This window comes from Podarcis muralis, chromosome 10 (genome assembly GCF_964188315.1).
Source record: "Podarcis muralis chromosome 10, rPodMur119.hap1.1, whole genome shotgun sequence".
NCBI classification, from domain to species: Eukaryota; Metazoa; Chordata; class Lepidosauria; order Squamata; family Lacertidae; genus Podarcis; species Podarcis muralis.
Genome location: NC_135664.1, coordinates 37362235 through 37387651, shown reverse-complemented (window position 1 = coordinate 37387651; position 25417 = coordinate 37362235). Strand labels below are relative to the sequence as shown.

General features: G+C 44.4%; 1 protein-coding gene across 1 annotated transcript in view; it reads right to left on the bottom strand.

The window, feature by feature from the left end:
- The window catches only part of TMTC2 (transmembrane O-mannosyltransferase targeting cadherins 2), a 183470-nt gene extending 175802 nt beyond the window's left edge, over positions 1-7668 (bottom strand). Inside the window, exon 1 of the mRNA XM_028747009.2 lies at positions 7086-7668. Coding sequence (XP_028602842.2) covers positions 7086-7168 — 83 coding nt within the window. The 5' untranslated portion in view covers positions 7169-7668. The remainder of the gene's footprint in view (positions 1-7085) is intronic.
- Positions 7669-25417: the final 17749 nt, after the last annotated feature.

Here is a 25417-nt window from a genome sequence, read left to right as displayed (position 1 = left end):
TTTGCATAGGAATACTTACTTGCTAGGGACAGAGCCTAGGACTTGTCGATCAGAAGGTCAGCGGTTCGAATCCCCACAACCTAGCCGTTCGAAAGCACGTCAAAGTGCAAATAGATAAATAGGTACTGCTCCGACAGGAAGGTAAACGGCATTTCCGTGTGCTGCTCTGGTTCACCAGAAGCAGCTTAGTCATGCTGGCCACATGACCCGGAAGCTGTACGCCAGCTTCCTCGGCCACTAAAGCGAGATGAGTGCCACAACCCAAGAGTCGGCCATGACTGGCCCTAATGGTCAGGGGTCCCTTTACCTTTATTTACCTGCTGGTGAAAGTGCCACACTTCCTAGAAAGAACCCACTACTCAATTGTCCTTTAAGATGAAAGGTCAAATGTAATAACATGGGGCAGGATTTACCAGCAAGCTTGCACAATGGGGTTTTAACCCCCTCCTCCCACTTCATGCTCCTTGAAATTAGCTTGAGGGGGGTGTCAGAAGACATCCCCCTTCAGAACACCACATGGGGGGGAGGAGATGGGGGCTCATTCACCTGTCAAGCTGCAATGCTTGCACAGGTGGAATGTTCATGATAACGCAAAATTGAATTCAACCCAGGGAAATCCTGTAATGAAGACACAGAATACACACCATTACATACATCTACGGAAATGATAGAGTGAGTTGTGGTCAACCAAATTCTACTCAGAATAGACCCACAGGAATTAATGACTAAGTTAGTCATGTCCATTAATTTCAATGCATCTACTCAGGGTAGGACTAAAAGTAAATGCCACCCGTTAAGTTTTTAAAAACCATAAGAATTAAGAGAAAGTTGACTATCTATTCTTCTCTGGTTCTTACACACTTTCTTCCACTGCATGTATTGGATCAGTTGTCAGATACAGTGGTACCTTGGTTCTCGGACTTAATCCATTCCAGGAGTCCGTTCAACTCCAGAAACCATTCGAAAACCAAGGCACAGCTTCCAATTGGCTGAAGGAGCTTCCTGCACTCAAGCGAAAGCCGCGTCAGACATCCGGCTTCTGAGAAACATATGCAAATCGGAACACTTACTTCTGGGTTTATGGCGCTGGGGAGCCGATTTGTTCGGGAGCCAAGCCGTTTGAGTACCAAGATACCCCTGTAATGTCTTTTGTGGCACGATAAAGAGAGGAACTGAGCAATAGCATACTAAGCTTAAAAAGGTAAAGGACCCCTGACAGTTAAATCCATTTGTGAACAACTCTGGGGTTGCAGAGCTCATCTTGCTTTACTGGCCGAGGGAGCCAACATTTGTCTGCAGACAGTTTTTCTGGGTTATGTGGCCAACATGACTAAGCTGCTTCTGGCAAAACCAGAGCAGCGCACGGAAATGCCATTTACGCTCCTGCTGGAGCGGTACCTATTTATCTACTTGCACTTTGAGGTGCTTTCGAACTGCTAGGTTGGCAGGAGCTGGGACCAAGCAACGGGAGCTCACCTCTTTGTGGGGATTCGAACTGCTGACCTTCCAATCGGCAAGCCCTAGGCTTAGTGGTTTAGACCACAGTGCCACCCGCGTCCCTGTAACTAAGCTTGTACTAAGCTTACAAAATTTTAATCGGGATAATCACGGCATATAATGTACCATTTTAAAATTTTAGTAAGAATTGTTTCTTAAATCTCTAGAACCAAGCTCAGGTGATAGATTAACACATTTCTTTACACTTTTTAAAAATTATGAGGTTCTATGCAAACTATCATTAAACTGATCTAATAAAAATGTGCTTCAGAATTACTTGATAAGCCTTTAAGAAAGTTATGGTGTGACGTGTAGCCAAACTTTGTGATAACAGCAGTATTTACCTTTTCATGCAAGTCACCTTGAAGTTGCTTTAATTAGCACTACAAAAATGACATTTAACTGGTCTCTTCTAACCGATGAATTAGTTGACTAAATGTAAATGTATCTACATCTCACCTAAACCCCAGTGTGTCTTCTGATGAAACAGGATAAAATGAAATAATTTATACCCTAGTAAAACAAACACTGTTAAAAGAAATATTTTTCTTTCTTCAAACTCCACTACAGATTAAAATTTGGTCCCAACTGAATACTAACTTAACTGGCCAATTTATAAAGCCAATAAATCACTTGAGAAACTTAAAAATAGCATCTGATACATATTTGCCTGCAGTGAAGTGCTTTCACACATTTCAAAAGGCAGCAAAATAAAAAAACAATGCCTCATACTTTTCTCTCTCTCTTTCTTTTCCTAACTTGTTAAAAAGAAAATACAAGCATTTCTTTAAAAGTGAGGTGCATGCATGAGATACCCTTGAAACATTACAGAAGTAGTGAAAAAATGACACACCATCTCTGGGAACTTGTGAAAGCACTCAGAAATGTTGTAAGTGAAGTTGCAGAATGAAAAATCAATGCCCATGATTGTAGAAACTCAGTTTCAAAGACATTAGTTTTGTAAGAAAAGTTTATCACGCAAGGTTAAAGGGTAATATAATGCTTTCCTTGGAGTGTGCAGCTTGTTGAGCATTTGAGTGTATACTGGAATGCAGTACTTCAATGGATCTGCATGGGTGTTTTTAGATAATCGCTGCAATTATTTATGATTGCCAGTATCCTAAGACACCAAATCTTACACACCAACAATAACTTTTCCTCTTTATACAAATCACCCATATATCTCAACTTAAACAATGACCTGCCAACTATTTCAAATTTTAAAAAGTTTTCAAAGTATGGTAGTTCAACTGATGCAGTAGGCATCTTTAACAACCATGATGAACACACAATTCTAAGAGAATGTACACTAATTTTTCCCTTGCCATTTTGCTTCCAAGTGGGAACAAACTCGCCTCTTGCCAGACCTCACTTTCCCTTTCTCCCATATATCAAGCCTTTGAAAATACTGCCACATTTCCCCCCTCTCTGTATTTAACATGTCCCATTATCTTTGGTCACTCCTTTAATCTTTGCAGATGACTCAGAATATGTGGAATTTTAGAACTACAGAAGGCGGCATGGGGAGGGGGGCACTTGCTACGCAATGGTTACTAAACCCCATATGCATTTTTCAGGAACTGAGAGAGGTGCTTTTCTCTCTATCATAGCTTTGAATTGGCAGTCCTTAGTTTCATGTTTCAGCAACTGGACCAGTCATATGGATACAAGCAAGTATTTATTTTCCCCTCTTGCCATGCCTTCATCCATTCTTCCCACATACATTGTGTATGCCAGATCTTTTCAAACTCCTCTTTAAACTCAATAATGAATTGACTTCGTTTTCCTTAAAATGAGATTTGGCCTCAGAATAAATGATTGTTTTGAGACGGTAAGTAACTTCATTCCAGGCGAGTAATGCACATTGTTTTCCATTACTTTTTATCATTAAGAAATTGATCTTGCTGTAAAGAAGGTTTTATGACACCATTTAATCTTTGCCAACCTACTAAAACACAGAATGCAATTACAGACACCTTTTATATAGCAATCTTGGTGACTGTATCAAGAAGAAAAACAGTCTAAGTCAATGTCACATCTGATAGAACAGAAAACCTGAAGGATTTGGCACTGCTCTTATAAGTGATCATCAGCTTCAAAGTTTATATGCACAATTTTGATTCAATTTAACTTGGACGTATGATCCATATCCCACCTGGAAGGCAGTATCCCACAGCTTCTACTCAGTTCACATTTCATCGAGTTACATTCTAAGAAAGCTCCTGATGGTCCACACAACCCTGTGATTGTAGTTAAAATATTTTAGGTCTGGGAGTTTCACTTTTTAAAAACGATTTGCAGTGGTGAACTAGAAAAGCATTTGCTAGTTTGCAGTTTTCAACTCTCCTTCCTTCCCAATGTAATTGAAATTGCTGTAATTAACTGATCTACTCTACAGCATAATCAATAATTTCAGTTCACACATGCCAATGAATTTCTAAATCCTAGAGGTGTTTATGTCTTCAGCTTTTAGACAAATTAAACAAACCTGCAGTTTAAATGTCATTTATCCAACGCAAGATTAATGCTAAACCGGTACTGTCGGGATTAACAGAAAGAAAGAAAAAGAGATGGCCTGCAATTAAATTGCCACTAACATTCTGCAAGAGCAATCATGTCAAAATCAACAAAGAGCTTGACCTCTACATCCATGATGTTCAGCAACTGCAATACAATTTTAGGAGAATTAAACTGGCAAAGAGCACTAAATTCCCAATCAGTGTCCTCAAGCAACCTTGATAATGCAACCCCTAGATAATGCAGGAGGCAGGGCTGCAAAAAATATCCATGTTCTTAGGTACCATCATCACATATTTAGGCAAGCCAACAACCAGGTGCACAGGATTTTTCCAACTCCGACGATGTAGGTTTACTTATGGCCATATTGATATCCTCCAACTACTGTAATACTGCATATTAACACCTGTATGTATCTGCCAGCATTAGCAGAGTTATATCAGGTCTTATTTCAAAAGCTTTTATGCTGCTTTTCTATAAAACTGCACAAAGCAGTGTATAATCATTAAACTTTATACACCCATTAAAAGACCACTAACACACTAGAACGCAGTTAATGGTTTTCTTAAAAACTTGGAAATAGAAAAGATCACGATCTGTAAAACTGGGAAATCCTTTAGGGTTAAGTTGCTGAACTGCTAATCTGCAATGGCTAAGAAGGAAACACACAAGTTGCATTCAATTTTTGTAGAAGGAAAAAGAGCAAATCGTGCCTTTATCCTACTAGTAACTCCCAAACTGTGACAGGTGCTGCAGTGCCCTGCAAAGCAGACCAAAATTCAGGATGAAGCAACTTAATTGACTTAAGTACAACCAGTTTGTGTCCCAATGCAAATGATCCTTCAAAGCTAGAATAGATCATTTCCCTTACTATTTGCCTGAAAGTTTGAGGCATGTTTTCTGGCAACAGTTATGCTGCTCCAGCTCTTATGTCTGTGTTTATGCATCATCTCTGAACACAAACACATGACTGAATAATATCTTTGTAGCCACAGCAGAACAACAATGTAACTGAATGAATATATGAAGTCAGAACTGTCAATGCACCATTTGTAAGATCCACTTAGTTTGGACTTTTCCGACACTGTGGTGCTTGATTACTCCCATATATGAGAATTCAAGGGGCATCCCCTCAATACAAAGGCACTCTGCTGAAAGGCAGTTCACCCTAACCCAGGGGACCTATTCAGTTTCCAAACAGAGAGGGACTGATGAAAAGCTGTCAAAGTAAATCTATGCTCACTTTTTGGATGGTTTAACGTCAATGGAGCATGCAAACACCCCAACATGGCTCATAAATTCAGCCAGGCGTGCTGCTCTCCCTAATATATTTTAATTATGCATCTGTTTTAATTGTAATCAGAGTAAGTCACCGGAAAAGGCGCAAATTGGAATTTTCTCTAATTGCTAATACAGCTTCTCAGCAGTGCCTAAGCACTTGTCCATTTTAAGGGGAGGGAGAAGCACCCAGAACAACTGTGACATTTTCTAGAACTCGATGCAGTTTTCTTCAACCACACGGTTCACTTCTCATTAGCTGTCCAAACTCTAAAGAGTCAAATTCAAGTCCTGGGGGGCTTCATCTTTGCTAATTAGCATAAAGGAATGTTGAACATACAGGCTGGGGAGCAGAAGAGAAGAGCTTTCAGGAAGAAAAGCTGCTCAGCGGATCTTCAGAGGGCAAATGCGCACACGAACACAAACATGCTAACATAGCCAAACTGATGATTTTCAAGTAAGCACTGCCCCTGTGAGCAAACTTAAAGCAGAGGTTCCTATTCCAAGGCTCAGTTTCAGGCAGGGATCAATGCACTTTAGCTCCAGAACAAGCATTTTCAATGACAGGGCAACTTCTATGCAACAACAGCATGTGCAGAGCACCTTCCCCTTCAACACTCATTAACTACAAAGAAACTTGGGCACATCTGTGGGCTTTAAAGGGAAGGGGTTCCTAGTTAGAAAGCCCAGTTTCCATTCAGGCTGCAGCTTGGACACTTCTCCCTTTAAAAATTCAGAGCATCCCTGTCCCTTTAATACACTTACAAGCGCAAGGGAGTTTAAGTGTCAAATGCTCTGGAAACAAGAGCATCAAGAGAAACAAGTTGAATCCATCCCCCTTCATAAAGCAATGGCTTTGTGGATGAAAGGGGGAAAGGGTTTGTTTCTAACCCAAACTTAACACCATTAAATGATCAAACTGGTTGGCAGGGCGCGGGTAGATGGAGAATGTTTTCCTTTTAGAAAATCACATGTGTGTGTATGGAATTATTCCCCCAAAAACAAAGATTTCCCTTCCCCCAAAACTTCCAGAAAGGGTGATCTTGGCAAAGGCATAATGAGAGAAAGAATGAAGAGATTTAATATGGAAGGAGTTTGCCTGCACTCCTCGCCTGCTCAGCTGTACCAGGGGACCGATGTTCCCCGACCCCTTCCAGCAACCTAACTTGACAGCCAGCCCTGCAAACTGCGTCTCTCCACTAGGGTGGGCAGATGGTAGATCGGGATCTACCGGCACATCGCTGCTAACCAGGAGTGGAACGGATTGCAAGTTCAGCTCAGGTACCGGGAACAAATCCGTAGCCGGAGAATGTCCTCAAAGGCACCCAAGCGCCTCCATTCTAACTGCGTGCCTTTTGTTGTTGTTGTTGTTGCACCTGCCTCTGATTGGTAGATTCGAGCGCAAAGCAAAGTCGATCAGGGAAGCCCTGAACTCTCTTCCCACCCCTCCTGAGCCGAAATTACCCAAGGGAAAGGCAGGCGCGCGCGAGAGAGAACGCGCAAAGGAAGAAAAGGTGCGATGAAATCCGTAAAGCGTTAAGCCGGGGAGAGATAATCGGATTAACCCTTCTTCCGCAGGTGAGAGCGCGGATTAGAGGAGGAGGCGGCAGTCCGGGCAAGGAAAGTGAGGACGCCAAGTTGTGCGTTGTGTTTTCGCAGCCTCGCACCAAACCCCACGGCGCAGAGAGCGCGCTCCCTTTGGAGCTGCCGGCGAGCGCAACCGAGCCGGACGCGCCCCCCGAGCAGCCAGCCCCGAGTCCGCCTCTTCTTCCTCCTCCTCCGCCACCACCTACCTGTCATCGTAGCAGAAATCCGCGCCGAGGGTGTTGAGATAGAGGGCGAGCCCCAGGGCGCTGCTCACCAACTCCGCGATCATCTCTCCGCCGCCGCCGCCGCCGCCCTCCGTCTTCTCCCCCTTCGCCGCCGCCGCCTCCCGCCGGCCGCGCAAAGCATCCGCCGCGCGCGCTTTCCCTGGCGCCCGCTGCTCCGCTGCCTCGCTCCACTTTCGCCGCCGCCGCCGCCGAGTGCGCCGCTCGGTCCGCTCAGCGAGCACCCGGCATCCCCCGCTTGCTCTCGCTCGCCCAGTCAGTCAGCGCTGCCGCCGCCGCCTCGCCGCTTTTATTGTTCCACGCCGCTCGCTCGCTCCCCCTTTTTACCCCATGACTGGCCGGGGCTGGGCAACCGCCGGAGAGCAAAGCTGGCCGCTCCGCCCCTGCGCACAAGAGAGAGAGAGAGCGCTGCCCGCCCGCCCGGCTCCGCTCTTCTTCGCCAGCTCCTCCGCGCGCCTCGCCGCCCTGAGGCCCCTTCGCGGCTCAACTGGAAGCGCCGCTGCCGAGGCTCTGAGAGCGCCCGCGTGGGGCTCGGCGAGGCTCCCATCGCGCTTGCGTGCCGCCCCGCCCTCCTCGCGCTCGGACCGCCTCCGCCCCCGCCCCTCGGCCTCCCCCGGGCCGCTCCCCTCCCTCCGCGCGGACGGGGGCGCGCGCTCCGTTAGCTGAGGGGCTGTCGCTCCTGCCCCGCCCACTCCCTCCCCACCTCCTTCCCCCCCCTCCTTAGTTTCACGCTGGAAGAGGGGGGAGGCAAATAGGTTGCTGCTAGAGGGGAGCCCAGGTTGGAGAGGAGGGGCGAGGCTGGCTGGCTGGCTGCGCCCGCGACTGGCACAGGCTCCCCACCTCTCCCCGCCCGTTCCGGAGCAAGCCAGGTGGAAACTCGTCTCGCCACAGCGAGGAAGGATGCTGCCGAGGCATCTGTGGGGGTGGCAACCTGGCAGGGCATCGCATTGTTCTGCACTGGCTGCTTTGTCGCACCTCTCTGGCCGGGCTGTGTTTCTTAAAAGTGTCCTGAAGTGCAAGCTGGTTTGTTGGGGGAGGGGGCTTGGATGCAGAAGTGGGGAAATACCTCCCAAACAATAATGGTGGGGTTTTTTTTTATTTTAAAAGGCCGCAACGATCCACTATTATTTATTGAAAAGATTGTTTTTATTGCTTTCTTTTCAACTTTGCAAACCGTCCATTTCTTCGAGTTGGGTCTTTCTGAGAAAGGCATCTGAAATCCTTTACTGTAGTTCTCGCCCTCATCGTTACCCTTTATCAATTTATGTGCTGCTTAGTGCTAAATAGGATTCTAAGTGGATTGCAGATATATAAAGCAATCAGAGAAGCATTACAATATAAACATCTGTAATTAAAACAAGCAATAAAACAATCGCATTCATTGCTGCATGACAATAATGCTGTAATGTCAATAGGATAAGTTATGACACCAATGCAATACGTGTTGTCAATTGCAGGGAGAGGGGACATAAAACAAGAAAAACCTTTTTTTTAATAAAGCACTGTAAAACAAAAATGCAGACTAAAGGCAAATACAACCCCTGGGCAAACAGGAACATCTTAACCTAGACCCTGAGTCTGTTTTTGTGTGTCTAGAATGAAAACTACCGTACATATTTGGCATACATGATTGGGGGTTTCCAGAAGGTGTAAAAACAACATATTAATCCTTTAGTCAGTGTCAGGTTATTGTGCTGCTAATATTTTAAAGAGCTTGATCTCCCCAATGTGGGAAGTGTCCTCCCGGCAGGTATACAAATATAAAAAATAAAAATAATAAAATAATTTCTGCCCCCATCTTTCTTCCATGTTTTATGCCAGTCATCTGCAATGAAAGTGTTTCTTCAAGTGGCACAGCAAGCGGTGCAGCAATTCGCAAGAGCACTACATGCCCAGCTGCAGGATGAGAAACCCTTTTAACCATCAAACCCTCCTCCCATTATTATTTAACACAATCCTCTCCAGACAAGCCAGGCATTAAGCACATTTGGGCCTTTTCCCTGGCAGCGCTTAAAGTGCTCTTGTGAAGCCTGTCTTTGAATGTCACCATTTCCCCCCCTGCTGATCTCAGTTAGTTCCAATGGCTTCAATGTGTCATCACCAATCCTCGTAATTTCGGAACCGGGGGCGTGATGCATTATGTGTGAAATATTAAAGCACTGAGAGAGCCCTTAGTCAACCTTCAATGGAGTGTGCTGATTTCTAGGAAGCCACTGTGTGCTGAATCTATACAGCCTTCCACTTGGAGGATATTAATTTAGGTCGGCGTCATCTAGCTTTAGGTTTGAAGCTAAAGGAAACTTTTTCAGCCTGAGGGCCACATTTGCTTCTTGGCAACCTCTCAGGGGCCACCTGCCAATGGTAATCAGGGCTATGAGCCAATGTTAATGTACATACCTCACTCTGTCCTCCAACCAAACAAGGAAGAATAATAACCAGAGTTCATAGAATCATAGAATCATAGAGTTGGAAGAGACCACAAGGGCCATCGAGTCCAACCCCCTGCCAAGCAGGAAACACCATCAGAGCACTCCTGACATATGGTTGTCAAGCCTCTGCTTAAAGACCTCCAAAGAAGGAGACTCCACCACACTCCTTGGCAGCAAATTCCACTGTCGAACAGCTCTTACTGTCAGGAAGTTCTTCCTAATGTTTAGGTGGAATCTTCTTTCTTGTAGTTTGGATCCATTGCTCCGTGTCCGCTTCTCTGGAGCAGCAGAAAACAGCCTTTCTCCCTCCTCTATGTGACATCCTTTTATATATTTGTACATGGCTATCATATCACCCCGTAACCTCCTCTTCTCCAGGCTAAACATGCCCAGCTCCCTTAGCCGTTCCTCATAAGGCATCGTTTCCAGGCCTTTGACCATTTTGGTTGCCCTCCTCTGGACACGTTCGAGTTTGTCAGTGTCCTTCTTGAACTGTGGTGCCCAGAACTGGACACAGTACTCCAGGTGAGGTCTGACCAGAGCAGAATACAGTGGCACTATTACTTCCCTTGATCTAGATGCTATACTCCTATTGATGAGGCCCAGAATTGCATTGGCTTTTTTAGCTGCCGCGTCACATTGTTGGCTCATGTCAAGTTTGTGGTCAACCAAGACTCCTAGATCCTTTTCACATGTACTGCTCTCAAGCCAGGTGTCCCCCATCTTGTATTTGTGCCTCTCATTTTTTTTGCCCAAGTGCAATACTTTACATTTCTCCCTGTTAAAATTCATCTTGTTTGTTTTGGCCCAGTTCTCTAATCTGTCAAGGTCGTTTTGAAGTGTGATCCTGTCCTCTGGGGTGTTAGTCACCCCTCCCAGTTTGGTGTCATCTGCAAATTTGATCAGGATGCCCTTGAGTCCATCATCCAAGTCGTTGATAAAGATGTTGAATAAGACCGGGCCCAAGACAGAACCCTGTGGCACCCCACTAGTCACTCTTCTCCAGGATGAAGAGGAACCATTGATGAGCACCCTTTGGGTTCGGTCAGTCAGCCAGTTACAAATCCACTGAGTGGTAGCATAGTTCAAGGATATGTTTTATCCAGGCAAAAACTCAGAGGGTACAAAACAGGGCTGGAGAGGAATGTGGTCTGGAGAAAGGTATCGCCAGGGAAGTGAGATGGGCTAGGAAGAGTTCTGAGGGCCAGGTAGAAACCTCTGAGGGCCATCCCTGTTTTACGCCTTTTCCTCTCTGCTCTGCACAGCTAAAAAGAAAACCAGATTTCCCCCGTCCACAAATCAACTATGAATATAATTTGTGTTTATTGACTGATTTCAAGCACATGCTCGTCCCTTTTCTGTAGAGTTTTCGAGGTGCTTCACAAGAGATAAAATTACAGCAGCAAAAAAACATACAAATCAATTGCAATTACACGCCACAAAGTTGCAAATGATTGAAATGAAAGCATTCTTTGTGCAAATCTTGTATTAGGATGGTTGGGATAGCACGTTGTCTGTCTGAAGACACGCAAGACTTTTAGTGACACTAGAAGGTCACTCCCACTCTCTTTCATTCTGGTGTTCAATCAACTGAACTTTGGCTTGTGTTTGTGCTTACACAATGGCGTGACACAGCGAGCCACTGCTTTCTTTTGCGCTGCTTGCCCTCACTTTGTAATTTGTTCCTTTAAAATTTCTGCACCTATAAGTTCAGTGTGTGTGTGTGTGTATCCATGTATCTGACAACATGTGCTCTGGCCACGTAGATTTATGCCACAATCTAGGTGTTAGCTTTGAAGGTGCCGCAAGATTCTGTTGTTTTGGATGGAATGGATTGACACAGCTACACTAATGAATCATTTACCATAGTCAGGTGTCCAAACCTTATTTTGAAAACATAGTCATAACTTCTAAGCAACAACAACTGGAGGAAGCATCATCTAGCTTACGCCAGCTATAAATTAGATTTTGCCATTAAACAACAAGGAACCTGATACCCGCCCCCCCAAAAAAATGTTTTAGAGGGCAAACCTCCATATTGATCTGCTTTACATGCATGCATTTGTTGTAACATTGGTGCAGCCCTCAAGATGCTGTTGGACTCCAATTCTAACCAATCCTCACAAACATGACCAGTGATCAAGATGAGGAGACATGCAGTCCACAGGTTTCAGCTATTTAAATTTATCAAAGACAATATCCAGCTGTCTTCGCCAACCTGGTACCCCCCCCCCCCGATGCTTTGGACTACAGCTCCCATTGGCTACAACCAGCATGGCCAACAGTCAGAGATAATGGGAGCTGAAGTTCAGCACATTTGAAGAGCCTTTCACATTTGGGCTGGCTTAACCCAGTGGCTATTGTATGAACATTTTGTGTCATACCACCACCCCACACCAAGTTTCTCCTCTGTGCTAATAATAACATTGACTTTGTCATTAACATGGCATTAAGGCAAGGTTTTCACTGCAGTCGATAGTTTCTGAGAAATGGCAATGTATGAAAGTATAAAGCAGGATTCAACACAGCTGAATTTCTGTCGGGTTTTAAATCTGCAGCACATCAGGTGAAATAGGTCTGCTTCACCTGCTGTTCCAGAGTTTCTCTGACCAGCAGAGGAAATAATTCCATATGACATAGAGAACAGTATATATTCAAGAGAGTAAAGGCTTGAGAAAGGGTACCCCTTTTTTCATTTAGCTGGTTAAAATAGATGAATGGCATGCTATGCGCTAAATTGTGAAATACTTTAGCAGATCTTCCAAAGATGGCAAGTTCCTCAGTAGGCTGAGTGTTTGACATGTGCGATAATTACCAAGTATAAGGCGAGGTAATTTAGGAGTTCACATATAGCACCAAGTAGTCATTTTCAAAATAACTTTTCATTCTGTGAAATGAACATTGTCACAGTCTCTCAGAGGAAGGGAAGAGTGGGAAGGTTGTAACAACACATACTAATAACAGTAATTGTGGAGATGAGATGAGCCGCATAACCTAAAAGCTATTCAAGAGGTGCTGAAATTGTGTCTAATTTGCTATTTCAAAGGCACATCTGCATGTGGTGTTGTGAAAGTCCCTATTCACATTGGACAAACAGATGCAGCATAGGAGCAAAATATCCATTCACCTAATAAAATACACAACGCCACATTTAGAGGATAACAGTTGTGGTACCACAGTAGCAGCAGTGCTGTCAGGGGAGGACTTGGGGGGAGTCCAGTGTCCCACTCAGCAGAAAGGGTTCCCAAATGAAGCAATGTTGTCTTATCACTTTTTCAAGTGAAGCTTTGCACACTGCCATCTAAAGAGGCTGCCTCCCATAAGACAAAGTCCAGAGTCTAAAATTACTACTGTACAGTGCAAACAATTTATAGTACAGGCCTGTCCAAAGTCCGTTTCTGCAGCCTAATCCGGCCTGCCAGTCAGTTTAATATCAGGCCCCTGTGGCACTTTATTTCCTGGAGTAAAATCCTAAAAAAAAAAACCCTCAACAACTCCAACCCTAAGAAAAGCTCAACAAAAAAAAAAGGTCGACAACTTTGGTTGGCCCTTTGGTCAGCCCCCACAGCCCTTCACATCATCAAATCTGTCTGTCTTTGAAAAAAGTTTGGACACCACTGTTATACAGTGGACACTCGGGTTGCGAACGTGATCCGTGCAGGAGGCACATTCTCAACCTGCAGTGTTTGCAACCCACAGCACCGTGTCTGTGCACGCTTAGGTTGCAATTCACTGCTTCTGAGCATGCGCAAAGTGCCAAAACCTGGAAGTATCCTGTTCTGGTACTTCCGGGTTCGGTGTGGTGCGCAACCCAAAAACGCGCAACCTGAAGCGTCTGTAACCCAAGGTATGACTGTAGTAGGACACTGTCAGGTTCACTAGCATGGGCAAAACTGCAGTGTCCTTCTGATAATGATGGTGAACCCCTCCATGGAATAATGTCTTCTGTCAGGTGCAGCTGAGCTTGCTTTAGGAACCCTGTGGATTGACATTGCTTCCCTGTGCAGCCATCGTGGCTGGTTAGAGGAAGAAATTATAGACAGTTGAAGCTGCAGCATTCAAGCCAGACCATAGTATCCTGCGGATCTGACCTGGCAAATCAGGTGACACCAGGTGGCCAATGTGGTGCTACTGCCTGATATAAACATCCCAAATCTGCTGCCTTCTTTCAGTCTGGACAGCTTGCTGGCAGTGATGCCACCAGGTTCTTCCTCTCTGCCACCCAACTGGTGACTTGCTTACCTTACTGCAAGTCTAAGACTTGACAAAACAGCTTCATATCACCTATCATATACTTCCCTATGCCTTTCTAGAAAGCGTGCCAACTTCATAAGGTTGTCCAAAGAATAAATCCTCAGCAAACTGAATATAGGAACCTTCTAAGAAATAAGAGGCAATTGTGCTAATACACTTTGGAAGCAGTAATGTAGAAGAACGTGCTTTGGAAAGGGGCAACATACTTCGTATTTAACACCTAAATAACAGAAGGAACTTGGAGAAGAGCATAAAAATGCCATTGCTGTTGTCAATGCACAACATACATGATTATTGCAACGAGCTGTGTATAATGTTACGGAGTTCAATATATTCTCCATTGTAATGTGTTTAAGTGCAAGTATTAGGAAAGACCCTGATGTTGGGAAAGATGGAGGGCACAAGGAGAAGGGGACGACAGAGGACGAGATGGTTGGACAGTGTTCTCGAAGCTACAAACATGAGTCTGACCAAATTGCAGGAGGCAGTGGAAGACAGGAGTGCCTGGCGTGCTCTGGTCCATGGGGTCACGAAGAGTTGGACACGACTAAACGACTAAACAACAATTAGGAAGAGACTTTTAAAACGAATGATAACCAGCACCCTAATGCTTAGCTCATTGCTTGGGTTCATAGTGGGATAGCTCAGTCAGTAGACCACGAAACCTAATCTCAGGATCATAGGTTTGAGCCCCACTTTGGGCAAAAGATTCCTGCATTGCAGGGGGTTGGACTAGATGACCCTCATGGTCCTTTCCAACTCTTAAATTCTACAATTCTGTGAAACACGTGTCTGAAATCAGTGGATCGTGGGAACAAATAATGTGTTTGACAGTCACAACTGGCACCAAACTAAGGCTGCAATCCTGTGCACACTTCTCTAGATGTAAGCACCACTGAACAGAATGGAACTTACTTCTGAGTAATCCTGTACAGGTATAAGGATTTCATTGCAGTCTTCATTACGCAAGTGCAGCTGACCTATCCTAAAGAAACATGTCTAGGTCCAGGTTAACTAAACTTATATTTGAAAATGTGTTTCTCTTGTGAACTATTCATTTATGGTTCAAATTAAATCAAGTATTTATGAGCTGCATTTGGGTTTTAAAGCCATAATTTTACATGTTCACTCTTCTGAAATTTCATCAAACAATTCAAGAGATGCTAGAGATTTGCCTCTGGGACTTTATGCATTCAAAGCATGTGCTCAGGTATGCTTTGGTAGCTACTCCCAATGATGAGTTATAGATCTACAAGCTACCCATTTATTTAGAGGGAAATATCAGGTGTGAGAGGGGAGGGGGAAATCCATGTTTCATTCCTAGAGTCTCTTTTTAAATCGCAAAGGGATTCACAGGAGCAGGGGTTGCTTAAAAGCAATCATTTGTGGACATCTTCAGAGGTTTAGCTGCTGGCCTCCTGCCACGGTGTCATATATGTAAAGATTCGTTCTGTCTCAAGGGAGATCACCATCGCAGCGTTCCTTCATTCCTGCATGATTTACTCTGAAATAGGAAACCATTGTATTCAAAGCAAATCCATTTCACAATAATAAAATCTATGCTGTGCCATTTGACTTCCTTGTTTCCCAGGGCCCCGAGCAGAAAATGGGTTGTATAAGCCGTTATTTCCACAAGGAAAATACTTACAATGAAAGAGAAGTTCAGAAAGAATCTCTGCAGAGCAATTAATGTAAAGTTTTGTTTCTAGGAAGGACTAGCTCCTAATTTTGATTAGTCAGTGGAGCTAGAGCAGCAGTTCTCAAGGGGTGTGGCATGCCACACTGGTGTGGCAAGAGAGGATGGCAATGTGCAGGATTCAAGGGCAATCAATTTCAACATTTCAGTGTAGTATAGTATCAAAATATATATTTTTTCTTATTTAGTGTACTGTTTTATATTTTCTGGTGTATTCTTAACCAGTGTTTCCCAACCGGTGTGCCGCAAGACGTTGCCTGGTGTGCCGTGGGAGGGAGGCGGGCGAGTCGGGCGGCGAGAGGCGGGGCAGCGGCGGCGAGGATCCGCGTCGAGCCGGGGGCGGCTCCGTGGTGGTGGTGCCGAGGTTTCTCTCTCCATTCTCCCCTCACACACACACACAGGAAATAACACAGGATCAGCTGACAGGACCCAGCCAATGGGGCGGCGGCGGGGCAGCGCGCGCAAAAGGGAGGAGCGCGAGACAGCGGACGAGGAGGAGGCCGGCATGTCCGGGCAGCAGCAGCAACAACAGCAGCAGCAACTCCCGGCGACGGCTCCTCAAGCCCCGGGCAACCCTACTCCCTCACCGGCCTCGGCCGCCCTCCTGCTCCACCCGCCGCCGCCTCCCCCGCCGCCACCGGCCACCTCGGCCCCGCCGCCGCCCCCTCCTCCGCCCGCTATCGCTGCCACCACCACAACAGCCGCCGCCGCCTCAGCTGGGCCCATGCCTGCCGGGAGCGGCGGCGGCAGCAGCAGCAGCAGCACCCCGGCGCCCTTCCCTCCCGGCGTGACGCTGCGCGCTGACGTCACGGGGCTGTAATGGTGGTGTGCCTCAAGATTTTTTTCATCAAACAAGTGTGCCTTTGCCCAAAAAAGGTTGGGAAACACTGTTCTTAACAACAACAAAAATCAGTGTGGCACGAGCCAATTTTCATTCTGAAAGTGTGGCCCAGAGAAAAAAGTTTGAGAGCCACTGAGCTAGCGTATAGCAGCAGGACAGAAGCACCTAAGGAGAAAAAGAAAGGATGCGTTAAGGTGCAGGGATTTGTTTATTCTCCTGTCTGATGCCTGCAGGCCTTGATGTGGGATACACCATAGCTCAGTGGTACAGCACATGCTTTGCACACACATACGGCCCCAGAAACAATCCCTGGTATCTCTAAAATTAAAAAGATTAGCACTCATCGAGCAGGACTAGTAAATACCTCTGCATGAAATCCTAGAATGCCATTGCGAGAAAAGGTCAAATTTGAGGAACCCACCCAGATGCTATTGGATTCCAGCTCCCATCAACATAGGCAATATTAAGGGATGATGGGAGCTGTAGGGTCAACATCTGGTTGCCCATACCTGAAATAGACAATACTTAGCTAGATGGACCTGATATATAGGGCACCTTCAAAGGACTATGGCCATCTTTGAAATTCCAAACTACAGAGTGGAAACTAGCAAGATAAATGCAAATGATATTTGCTACATGCTCTAAACCACCAAGTCTCTCGGGCTTGCCAATCAGAAGGTTGTGGTTCGAATCCCCGTGCCCAGGGTGAGCTCCCATTGCTCTGTCCCAGCTCCTGCCAACCCAGCAGTTCGAAAGCACGCCAGTGCAAGTAGATAAATAGGTACTGTACTGCTGCAGAAGGAAACAGTGTTTCCGTGTGCTCTGGTTTCCAGCACGGTGTTCCGTTGTGCCAGAAGTGGTTTAGTGATGCTGGCCACATGACCTGGAAAGCTGTCTGTGGACAAACGCTGGCTCCCTCAGCCTGAAGCGAGATGAGCACCGCAACCCCATAGTTGCCTTGGACTGGACTTAACCGTCCAGAGGTCCTTTATCATTACCTTTTTTAACATGCAGTTATACCCCTTCTAATTAAGTACAGTAGTATAATGACAACAATGGAGGAAGCATCTGTCTGGAAAAGCCCTATAGTGCTATTATGCATAATCTCACAGCCAACAGACATGGGATTATCAGTAAAATAATGGAGTTTATCTTTGAAAATAGAGGTCACTGGCTTTGCATTCCTTCTTAACATCTGTAAGTGCTATTACAATTAGGCTATTTGTTTTCCGTAATAAAGAAAGTTAAGGCACATGCAAATGTTTCCAAAGACAAGTACACTTCTGGAATCCAAATCCTAACTATTTGATGTGTCTGTTAATAATCCCAAAGTAACGTCCCTACAAAATGAGCGCAACATAATTGTTTGTGACACTGTGCAGATTCAGCGGTAAAACCAATATGAATTTCTTTTGCTACGTGAAAATGTACTTGTTGCCTGTTTTTTATCTTTTCCAGTGAGACTGCTCAAACCTTGTTTTATGTCATGTTTATTACATTTAATGTAAATAACTTCAACCCACTCGCTCTTGATATTTTAATAGACAAGGATATTATGAAAGGTAGCAGTCTGACTGTAACCAATTGAGAAAGTGTGGACTGAAATCTGGATCTTGACTTAAGACTCAGTTGAGATATCAGTTTTCACTGGACCAGCTCATTATGCTTAAGTAGTGCCTAGGAATCAAGGAAGAACCTTTACATGAAATAGGAGTTCCTGGGAGGTTTTAGATTTCTTAGGTTGAAATGATGGCTTGGTATGAGTGGCCGCAACTGCTCTCTTTGATCACAACTGCAGGCAGAGAAGAGAGGAAGCAGTAGATGTATCTGGTATTTTTCTAAATAGATTGGCAGGCAGGGATTCCAGGGTGTGGCGAAGCCAAAATTAAAATAGTATGGTGGGTAGACTTGTTTTCTCCTTGTCGAAGTGACTTCCATATTGGGTCTCTGGAGATCAAGCCAGAAGTGGAAAAATCACATCCGTTTTCAAATTATATGTATGTGATGCAGCATGTATGTGATCCCAATGCTCACAGTCAAGCTTCTAACATAACTTCCTCTAGTATGCAACCTGAACATTCACTATTCACACCAACCATGCTCACCTGGTCCACATTTTTCTTAATAATCTTTTGCAGGCCTGTTGTGCTGGATATTTCAGGATACCTACATCTATGAAGCCCAAGGTAAAATACATATAACAAGAATGCAAATAATTGAGAAAGTGAGATGCTCTTAATTGTGTGCGTGTGCATGTGTGTGTGGAGGAGCACAGTACGCAACCTGAACGGTTTGTCCAATGCCCTTCTAATAAGAACCACCAGATCAGAGGCTGCAGGCTAAAGTACCAATTGGTGAAATGCAGAAAGAACAACCAGAAGGTCACCAGAGAACTAGCAATGTGCCCCTGCAATGCCCATCACCAAGTTCTAAAGCGGGAGTTAGAATTGCACATTGCAACTTGTGAGAACAAAGTTTCTCCAGAGGTCTTGGAAGTCCCTGCAAGCAGAGGTGATCCAAATAACAGAATCAAAGAGGTGACAGCCTGGCAGTGCCCCCCTCCGGAAGAAGACTGGGATGCTGATGAATCTCCTGCCCCTCCTTTTGTTTTTGGCACCAGAGGCTCTCCTACATTTATCAGCTTTGGGAAATGCTACTGCAAAAGTTTGGGGACCATCCTAAGATACTCTGGCAGGCTACCAATGGTTGTTGTTTTTTTAAAAAAAGCTCAAAATGTCATTGCAAGATCACCACAGGGATTCACCAGAAGGAGCAACAGAATACAAACCTTTTAAAAACCCAACTTGTTAAGAAATGCTTTTAAAATGTTTGAAAAAATACTTTCACAATAAAAATTCTATAAAGGAAAAAAAAAGAATGCAAATAATTCACGGGTCATGAATGAAATAAGCATTAATCAGGTATTCCTGAGTAATTATCTATAGAGCTGAGATGGAGGACTGTGTCGTCCTGTCCCCCCCCCCCTCCCCAATCAATTGATGCCAGGGCCGTCTTTAGCAGATGCGGCACCGGGGTGAAAATATCTGCCCATTCCCCCCAAATTACCATGGATAGTGGGGGGAGGGTAAAGCTGCACACTGCCAGCCATCAGGGGGAGTGCGACTCTCTCCTATGCTGCTGGGGGAGAGCAATCCCCGCAGAGGCTTGGGAGGGAAGCTGCACATCGACCAGCCATATGGTTGGCGGGGCGCAGCTGCTGGGCATGCAGGGAAAGGGGAGGCTGTCAGCAAAGCTGTGCAGCTCCCCCATTCACTGAGGCACACCTGAGAGGCCGGTGCCCTGGCGCGACGCACCACTAAGCCCTATGGTAAAGATGGCTCTGATTGGTGTTGAACTCCAACTTCCACCAGTTCACAGAAGGTACAACCAATGGACAGGCGTTATGAGAGCTGTAGTCCGAGAATATCTGGAAGACCACAGGTTCCCCAACAGTGCCATCTAGAGACAAGCAATGTATTTATGGCAATACATGTCATTAACTATAAAGCAGGGGTTTCCAGGCTGTGAACCACCAGTAGTTGCTGAGCTTTATTCAGTGGGGTCCACTGAGTGTCTCTGGATTTGTGGTTGAACATGTGAGGTGGCACATCTATTGAATTAAACATCCATACAGATTACTGGCACCAAACATTAGTCAACTAAAGATACATGCATGAATGTTCAGTCACACAGTTACTGACATTGTATTATGCACATGTGCATGCAATTTATGCTTACAAGCCTGATACTATTGCAATAAATCGCAATTTAATTTTTAAAAACACTCTTAAGGCCAAACTAGATGATATACATATTAGTGCTATGCATTAATGAAAAGCAGCCTTGCAAGGTTTGAGCAAGTGAAAGAGATGCCTAATTCTTTCCCAAGCTTTAAAGGTAAAGGTAAAGGTACCCCTGCCCATCAGGGCCAGTCATGACCTACTCTAGGGTTGCGCGCTCATCTCGCTCAAGAGGCCGGGAGCCAGCACTGTCCGCAGACACTTCCGGGTCACGTGGCCAGCGTGACGAAGCTGCATCTGGCGAGCCAGCACCAGCGCCGCACACGGAAATGCCGTTTACCTTCCCGCTAGAAAGCGGTCCCTATTTATCTACTTGCACTTAGGGGTGCTTTCGAACTGCTAGGTGGGCAGGAGCTGGGACTGAAAGACGGGAGCTCACCCCGCCATGGAGATTCGAACCGCCAACCTTTCGATCAGCAAGTCCTAGGCTCTGTGGTTTAACCCACAGCACCACCCGTGTCCCTAGCTTTAAAAACAAACAAACAAACAACCCTTCAGGGGTAGCTTGGTAACTTTTCCCCTTCAGGGGAGAAAGTAGTCAGTTTGACAAACAAACAAACAAAACTTGCTGTCAGTGAAAGGGTTAAGCACTCCTTCCAGCCTCATCATTCCATATTTAAGATAATTTATTACAAATGATCTACATTAAAATCAAAATCCCTCCCCCACCCCGAAAAAAGATCTGCCTTTTATTTTTATTTTTTGAAAAACTAGTAATGTCTAGTTCAGCCCTTCTACAAAGCAGAATATATTTGCCTGGGATTGGAATCAAATAAGATAATTTGAAATGAAGCTCCGCATGTCAAATGTCTACAGAGGTACAAGGAAATTGTAGCCTGTGGCCTGGATTTTCCGCAGGTGGGGAGGGAAGGAGGTTGCGTTCACAGTGTGTGTATCATATCCTGTCTTTCATCATTTCTTGGCAGATACATTGTCCAGTAAATGAAAAGGCTTCGGCAACAACCGAAATCTGTTTCTTGTCATCTCAATTCCCACTGAAAGTAGTGAGTTATCATGTTTTGTCCATCAGTCATATATTTTCACTGGAACTGGACTGGCAAAATTACCCGGGTGAGGCAGATGTTAAAAGATGGCTTTGTTCCATAGTGAATTTGTATCCGGATCTGCACATTTTGCTACTTTCTTCTATCTCTTGAACGTTAGCCCAGGAGATGGAATATGGGGAAACCAGGACATGAGCTGATTTTCATAGCTGTACTTATCTCTTAAAAATATAATCTAAGGGCAGTTTTCAAATAGCTCCCTGGACTCTCCACCCACCCACCTAAAAACCAAATGAAGTGTTTGTAAATGGGAGGTCTACAATATCTTCCACTCTATATGGAATTGTCATATTCCTTAACAGGCATGAAACAATGGTTTTGGTTGTGTGCAGCATCATATCATTTATACACAAGGTTGAGTTGTAAACCGACTGCGTCTTTTCACAGCATGGTTCATTGTTGAAAAACGGAGCTATTATAGGACTGGGAACTCATGTCCAAAAGCAAATATGATGTGCAGTAGTCAGTTCTGGAATTTCAGTGGTTGGCTCTAGGGACCAAAGTAGCCATGAGACTGGGCAAATTAGATGAACTGCAAATCCAGCTTGATGGGAGCATCATCCCTGAATAATAGCTGTGCTGGCTGGAGTTGATGGAAGCTGGAGTCCAGCAACATTTGCAGGGCTACAGGTTCTCTTTCCTTGCTGTAAACAGAATAGCTGAAGTAGAAGGGGTAGAGCTTAGGGCCACATAGCACCCCAGAGTGGATGCAACATAGATCCAGGAAGAAGAAAGACATGGGCCCATTTTCGCTTTCTCAGTACAGTCGTACCTTGGTTGCCGAACGCCTTGGAACTCGTATGTTTCGGCTCCCAAACTATCGAAAACCGGAAGTGAGTGTTCTGGTTTTCAAACTATTTTCGAAAGCCAAATGCCCAGCACAGTTTCCACTTGGCTGCAGGACACTCCTTCAGCCAATCAGAAGCCACACCTTGGTTTTTGAACAGTTCCGGGAGTCGGAACGCATTCTGTTCGAGAACCAAGGCATGACTGTAAATGATCTATTGTAAAACAGTAAAACACTATCTATTTGTGGTCTGCTGATTTTCTATACTTTGGTCCTCCTAATTAACAGTTGCATTCCCCTATATCTTGCTGGACCATAAAGAAGGCTGATCGCCAAAGAATTGATGCTTTTGAATTATGGTGCTGGAGGAGACTCTTGAAAGTCCCATGGACTGCAAGAAGATCAAACCTATCCATTCTTAAGGAAATCAGCTCTGAGTGCTCACTGGAAGGACAGATCGTGAAGCTGAGGCTCCAGTACTTTGGCCACCTCATGAGAAGAGAAGACTCCCTGGAAAAGAACCTGATGTTGGGAAAGATGGAGGGCACAAGGAAAAGGGGACGACAGAAGATGAGATGGTTGGATAGTGTTCTCGAAGCTACCAGCATGAGTTTGACCAAATTGTGGGAGGCAGTGGAAGACAGGAGTGCCTGGCGTGCTCTGGTCCATGGGGTTACGAAGAGTCGGACACGACTAAACGACTAAACAACAACAACAATATCTTGCAATTATGGGATTTCAGGTTAAGATACAGTTTCAGGTTAAGAACAGACCTCCGGAACGAATTAAGTACTTAACCTGAGGTACCACTGTACTACATAACTTTGTATTATTGTTTGGAAAATTAATAAAAAAAATTTGGGGAAAAAAAAGAACAGACCTCCAGAACGAATTAAGTTCTTAACCCGAGGTACCACTGCATAAGCTAAACAAGCTATAGCTTACGGCCCCACTCTCTTGGGACCGCCCAAAAAATTAAAGGAAAACACACCTGGATGTACATTTCCAAAATATAAGATAAAAAACAAATAAAATAAAACCTACATACAGCAACACTGTTTTGTGTTGTGTAGGCTCCTATGATGTTAATAATGGGCCCTGCCATCTAGCCTGCTCCCTAAAATATCACTGGTTTGCTCATTTCTATATACAGGGTGCCTACATTCTGCATGGGGTGGTTGCATGGCAACATGTGCAAATGGCTTTAGATACCTATTAGGTCCATAAATAGCATATATTCAACACAAAAAACAGTGGCAATTTGTTGTTGACAAAGGACAGCTGGACATATAATGGGCCCCATTACCTTCAGTAGCTTAGGGTCTCATCAAACCTAAATGTGGCCCTGGGATGGGTCACAACATAAAACTACAAAATGAGAATGCATAATGCATGATAAAACAAAAGCAAACCAAGAAGGCACCCCCCTCAACACATTTAAAAGGCCACAGAATGTTAATCAGCTCAAGGCCTGGTGTTACAGTTGTGGCTTTTTCTTTATTTAAACAAAGCTGACAGCTAGGTCTGTTTATTCAGTCTCCTCCCCACCCACTCCTGCCCCTCGCTCAGTGTTGTGGTATTCTTTGTGTGCCTCTGAGCAGTGCCAGCCCAGAGTACAAAAGCCATTTTGTATGAGCTACCCAGGTGAACACTTGTGGCATGAATGTGCTCGATTGTGCATGAACACCCACTTTCCTATGAGTAACAACAGCTTCCCAAACACTCATTCAGACAGGACTCTGGCACACAAAATATTTGATATATGGCAACAAAGATGATGATGATGCCAGAGTCAGAGCTATCAGAAACTGCAATCACTGCTTTGGTTCAAATAGAGCAACACAGTGCACAAAAATGGCCCATCCCACCTGCAAATATTGTTTTGCCCACATGGTCCTCCAATATTTGCCCAGTTTTCGTAGGCAACATTGCTTTGTAATTATTATTTCAAGAATGGAATGTCCTTTAAAAAAAAAAAAAGCAGTTTGCTGGCATATTATCTCAGAACCTAGGGAAACATTCTCATATTTTTTTAATGAAGTGCAGTTTTAATGCAAACATTTGGAACAAAGTAGATGCAAAAATAAATGCTTCTCAGACGAAAAACAAACGGTGCCACTAATCAAAGAGACATGCCTGTCTGGCTCACATTCATTTCACAGCAATTGCTTTCATTGAAGTTTTTTTGTTTAATGGCAAGTTGTCATAGAAGCTTAAAGAATTATCTGGAGTGGCTTTTGACCCGGTGATTTTCCGATCAATAGGCATATTGAGACACAGAAATATAGAAGGCATATCTGACAGCCCATCTAGTAAGGAAAATTAGAACTTGGAAATCACAGAGGAATAAAAAAATTGGGAAGAACCATGCCAACAATGTTAAGTAACTGTTACTGCCAGTTTGTTACCTTATGGATTACATTACAGTTAATTGTAGCTATAGTTTTGCTCTACACACAATCTGAACTGAACCAATACATGGTTGAAATGCTTCAGAATTCTGCTTCTCATGCAACCATTATGGTTGATTTAAGCAGGGTCACCTGAGAAGCTGGAGCCCTTTGTTAAGGGAAGAAATATCAAGATTCCATGCTTTGCTATGCAGTTATAGATCCTCTAATGTAGGGTGAAAGACATCAGGGGTCATGTTGGTTTTCTATCTAGCACATTGTTTATGCCAATGTTAAGCAGTAACAGTAGTGGTAGCAATGTTGATGGTGTGTTGACACAGTAGCACCAGTCTTGTCTCTACGGAATGAAGACTATTTCCACTTGCCAGAATGGGGTACCAGTGTGAATGGTCTACCCACAGAGACTGATGAACTCTGATGGATTTCTGGAGACTGTGAAAGATTTCCTGGTGGACAGAGAAAGTGATCCTGTCAAGGCTCTTGTTTTTGTGGTATCTCATGTTTCATTTTACCTGCGTAAATTTTGCAAAACTGCCTCGATTTTACATCAGCAGGAGGTTTATCAGTATCTGTATGCATAAATAAAAAGAATACAAAGTATGAATTTTGGAGTGAAATCATTTGAACCATGAAAATTGTTGAATGAGGAGATGGTACCCTTTGCCAGGTACAGAATTATTACTATTTCTACATTTCTCCAGAGTCTATCATTTCTCTAGAGTCTGTATTTTAAATGTGACCTAGAGTTTATGTATGGGATTAAATTATCCTAATGCAAAGATTTAGGAGGCTTTAGAAAGATACGCACAGACTGTAGACTGTATCTTGTATGCTGCTCTTTCTAGGGCTGTCTAAAAGTGGACATGGCCCTCCAATTTATTCAGTTTTGCACTTTTATCTTGTTCTTAATCACCATTGATTTCTTGCTGTAAACAGGAAACAATCAATTTTCCATTATATTTGTTAATCAGTCATGGTTGAAGTTAAAGTGTACTTGGTATTCTAAGTAAAACA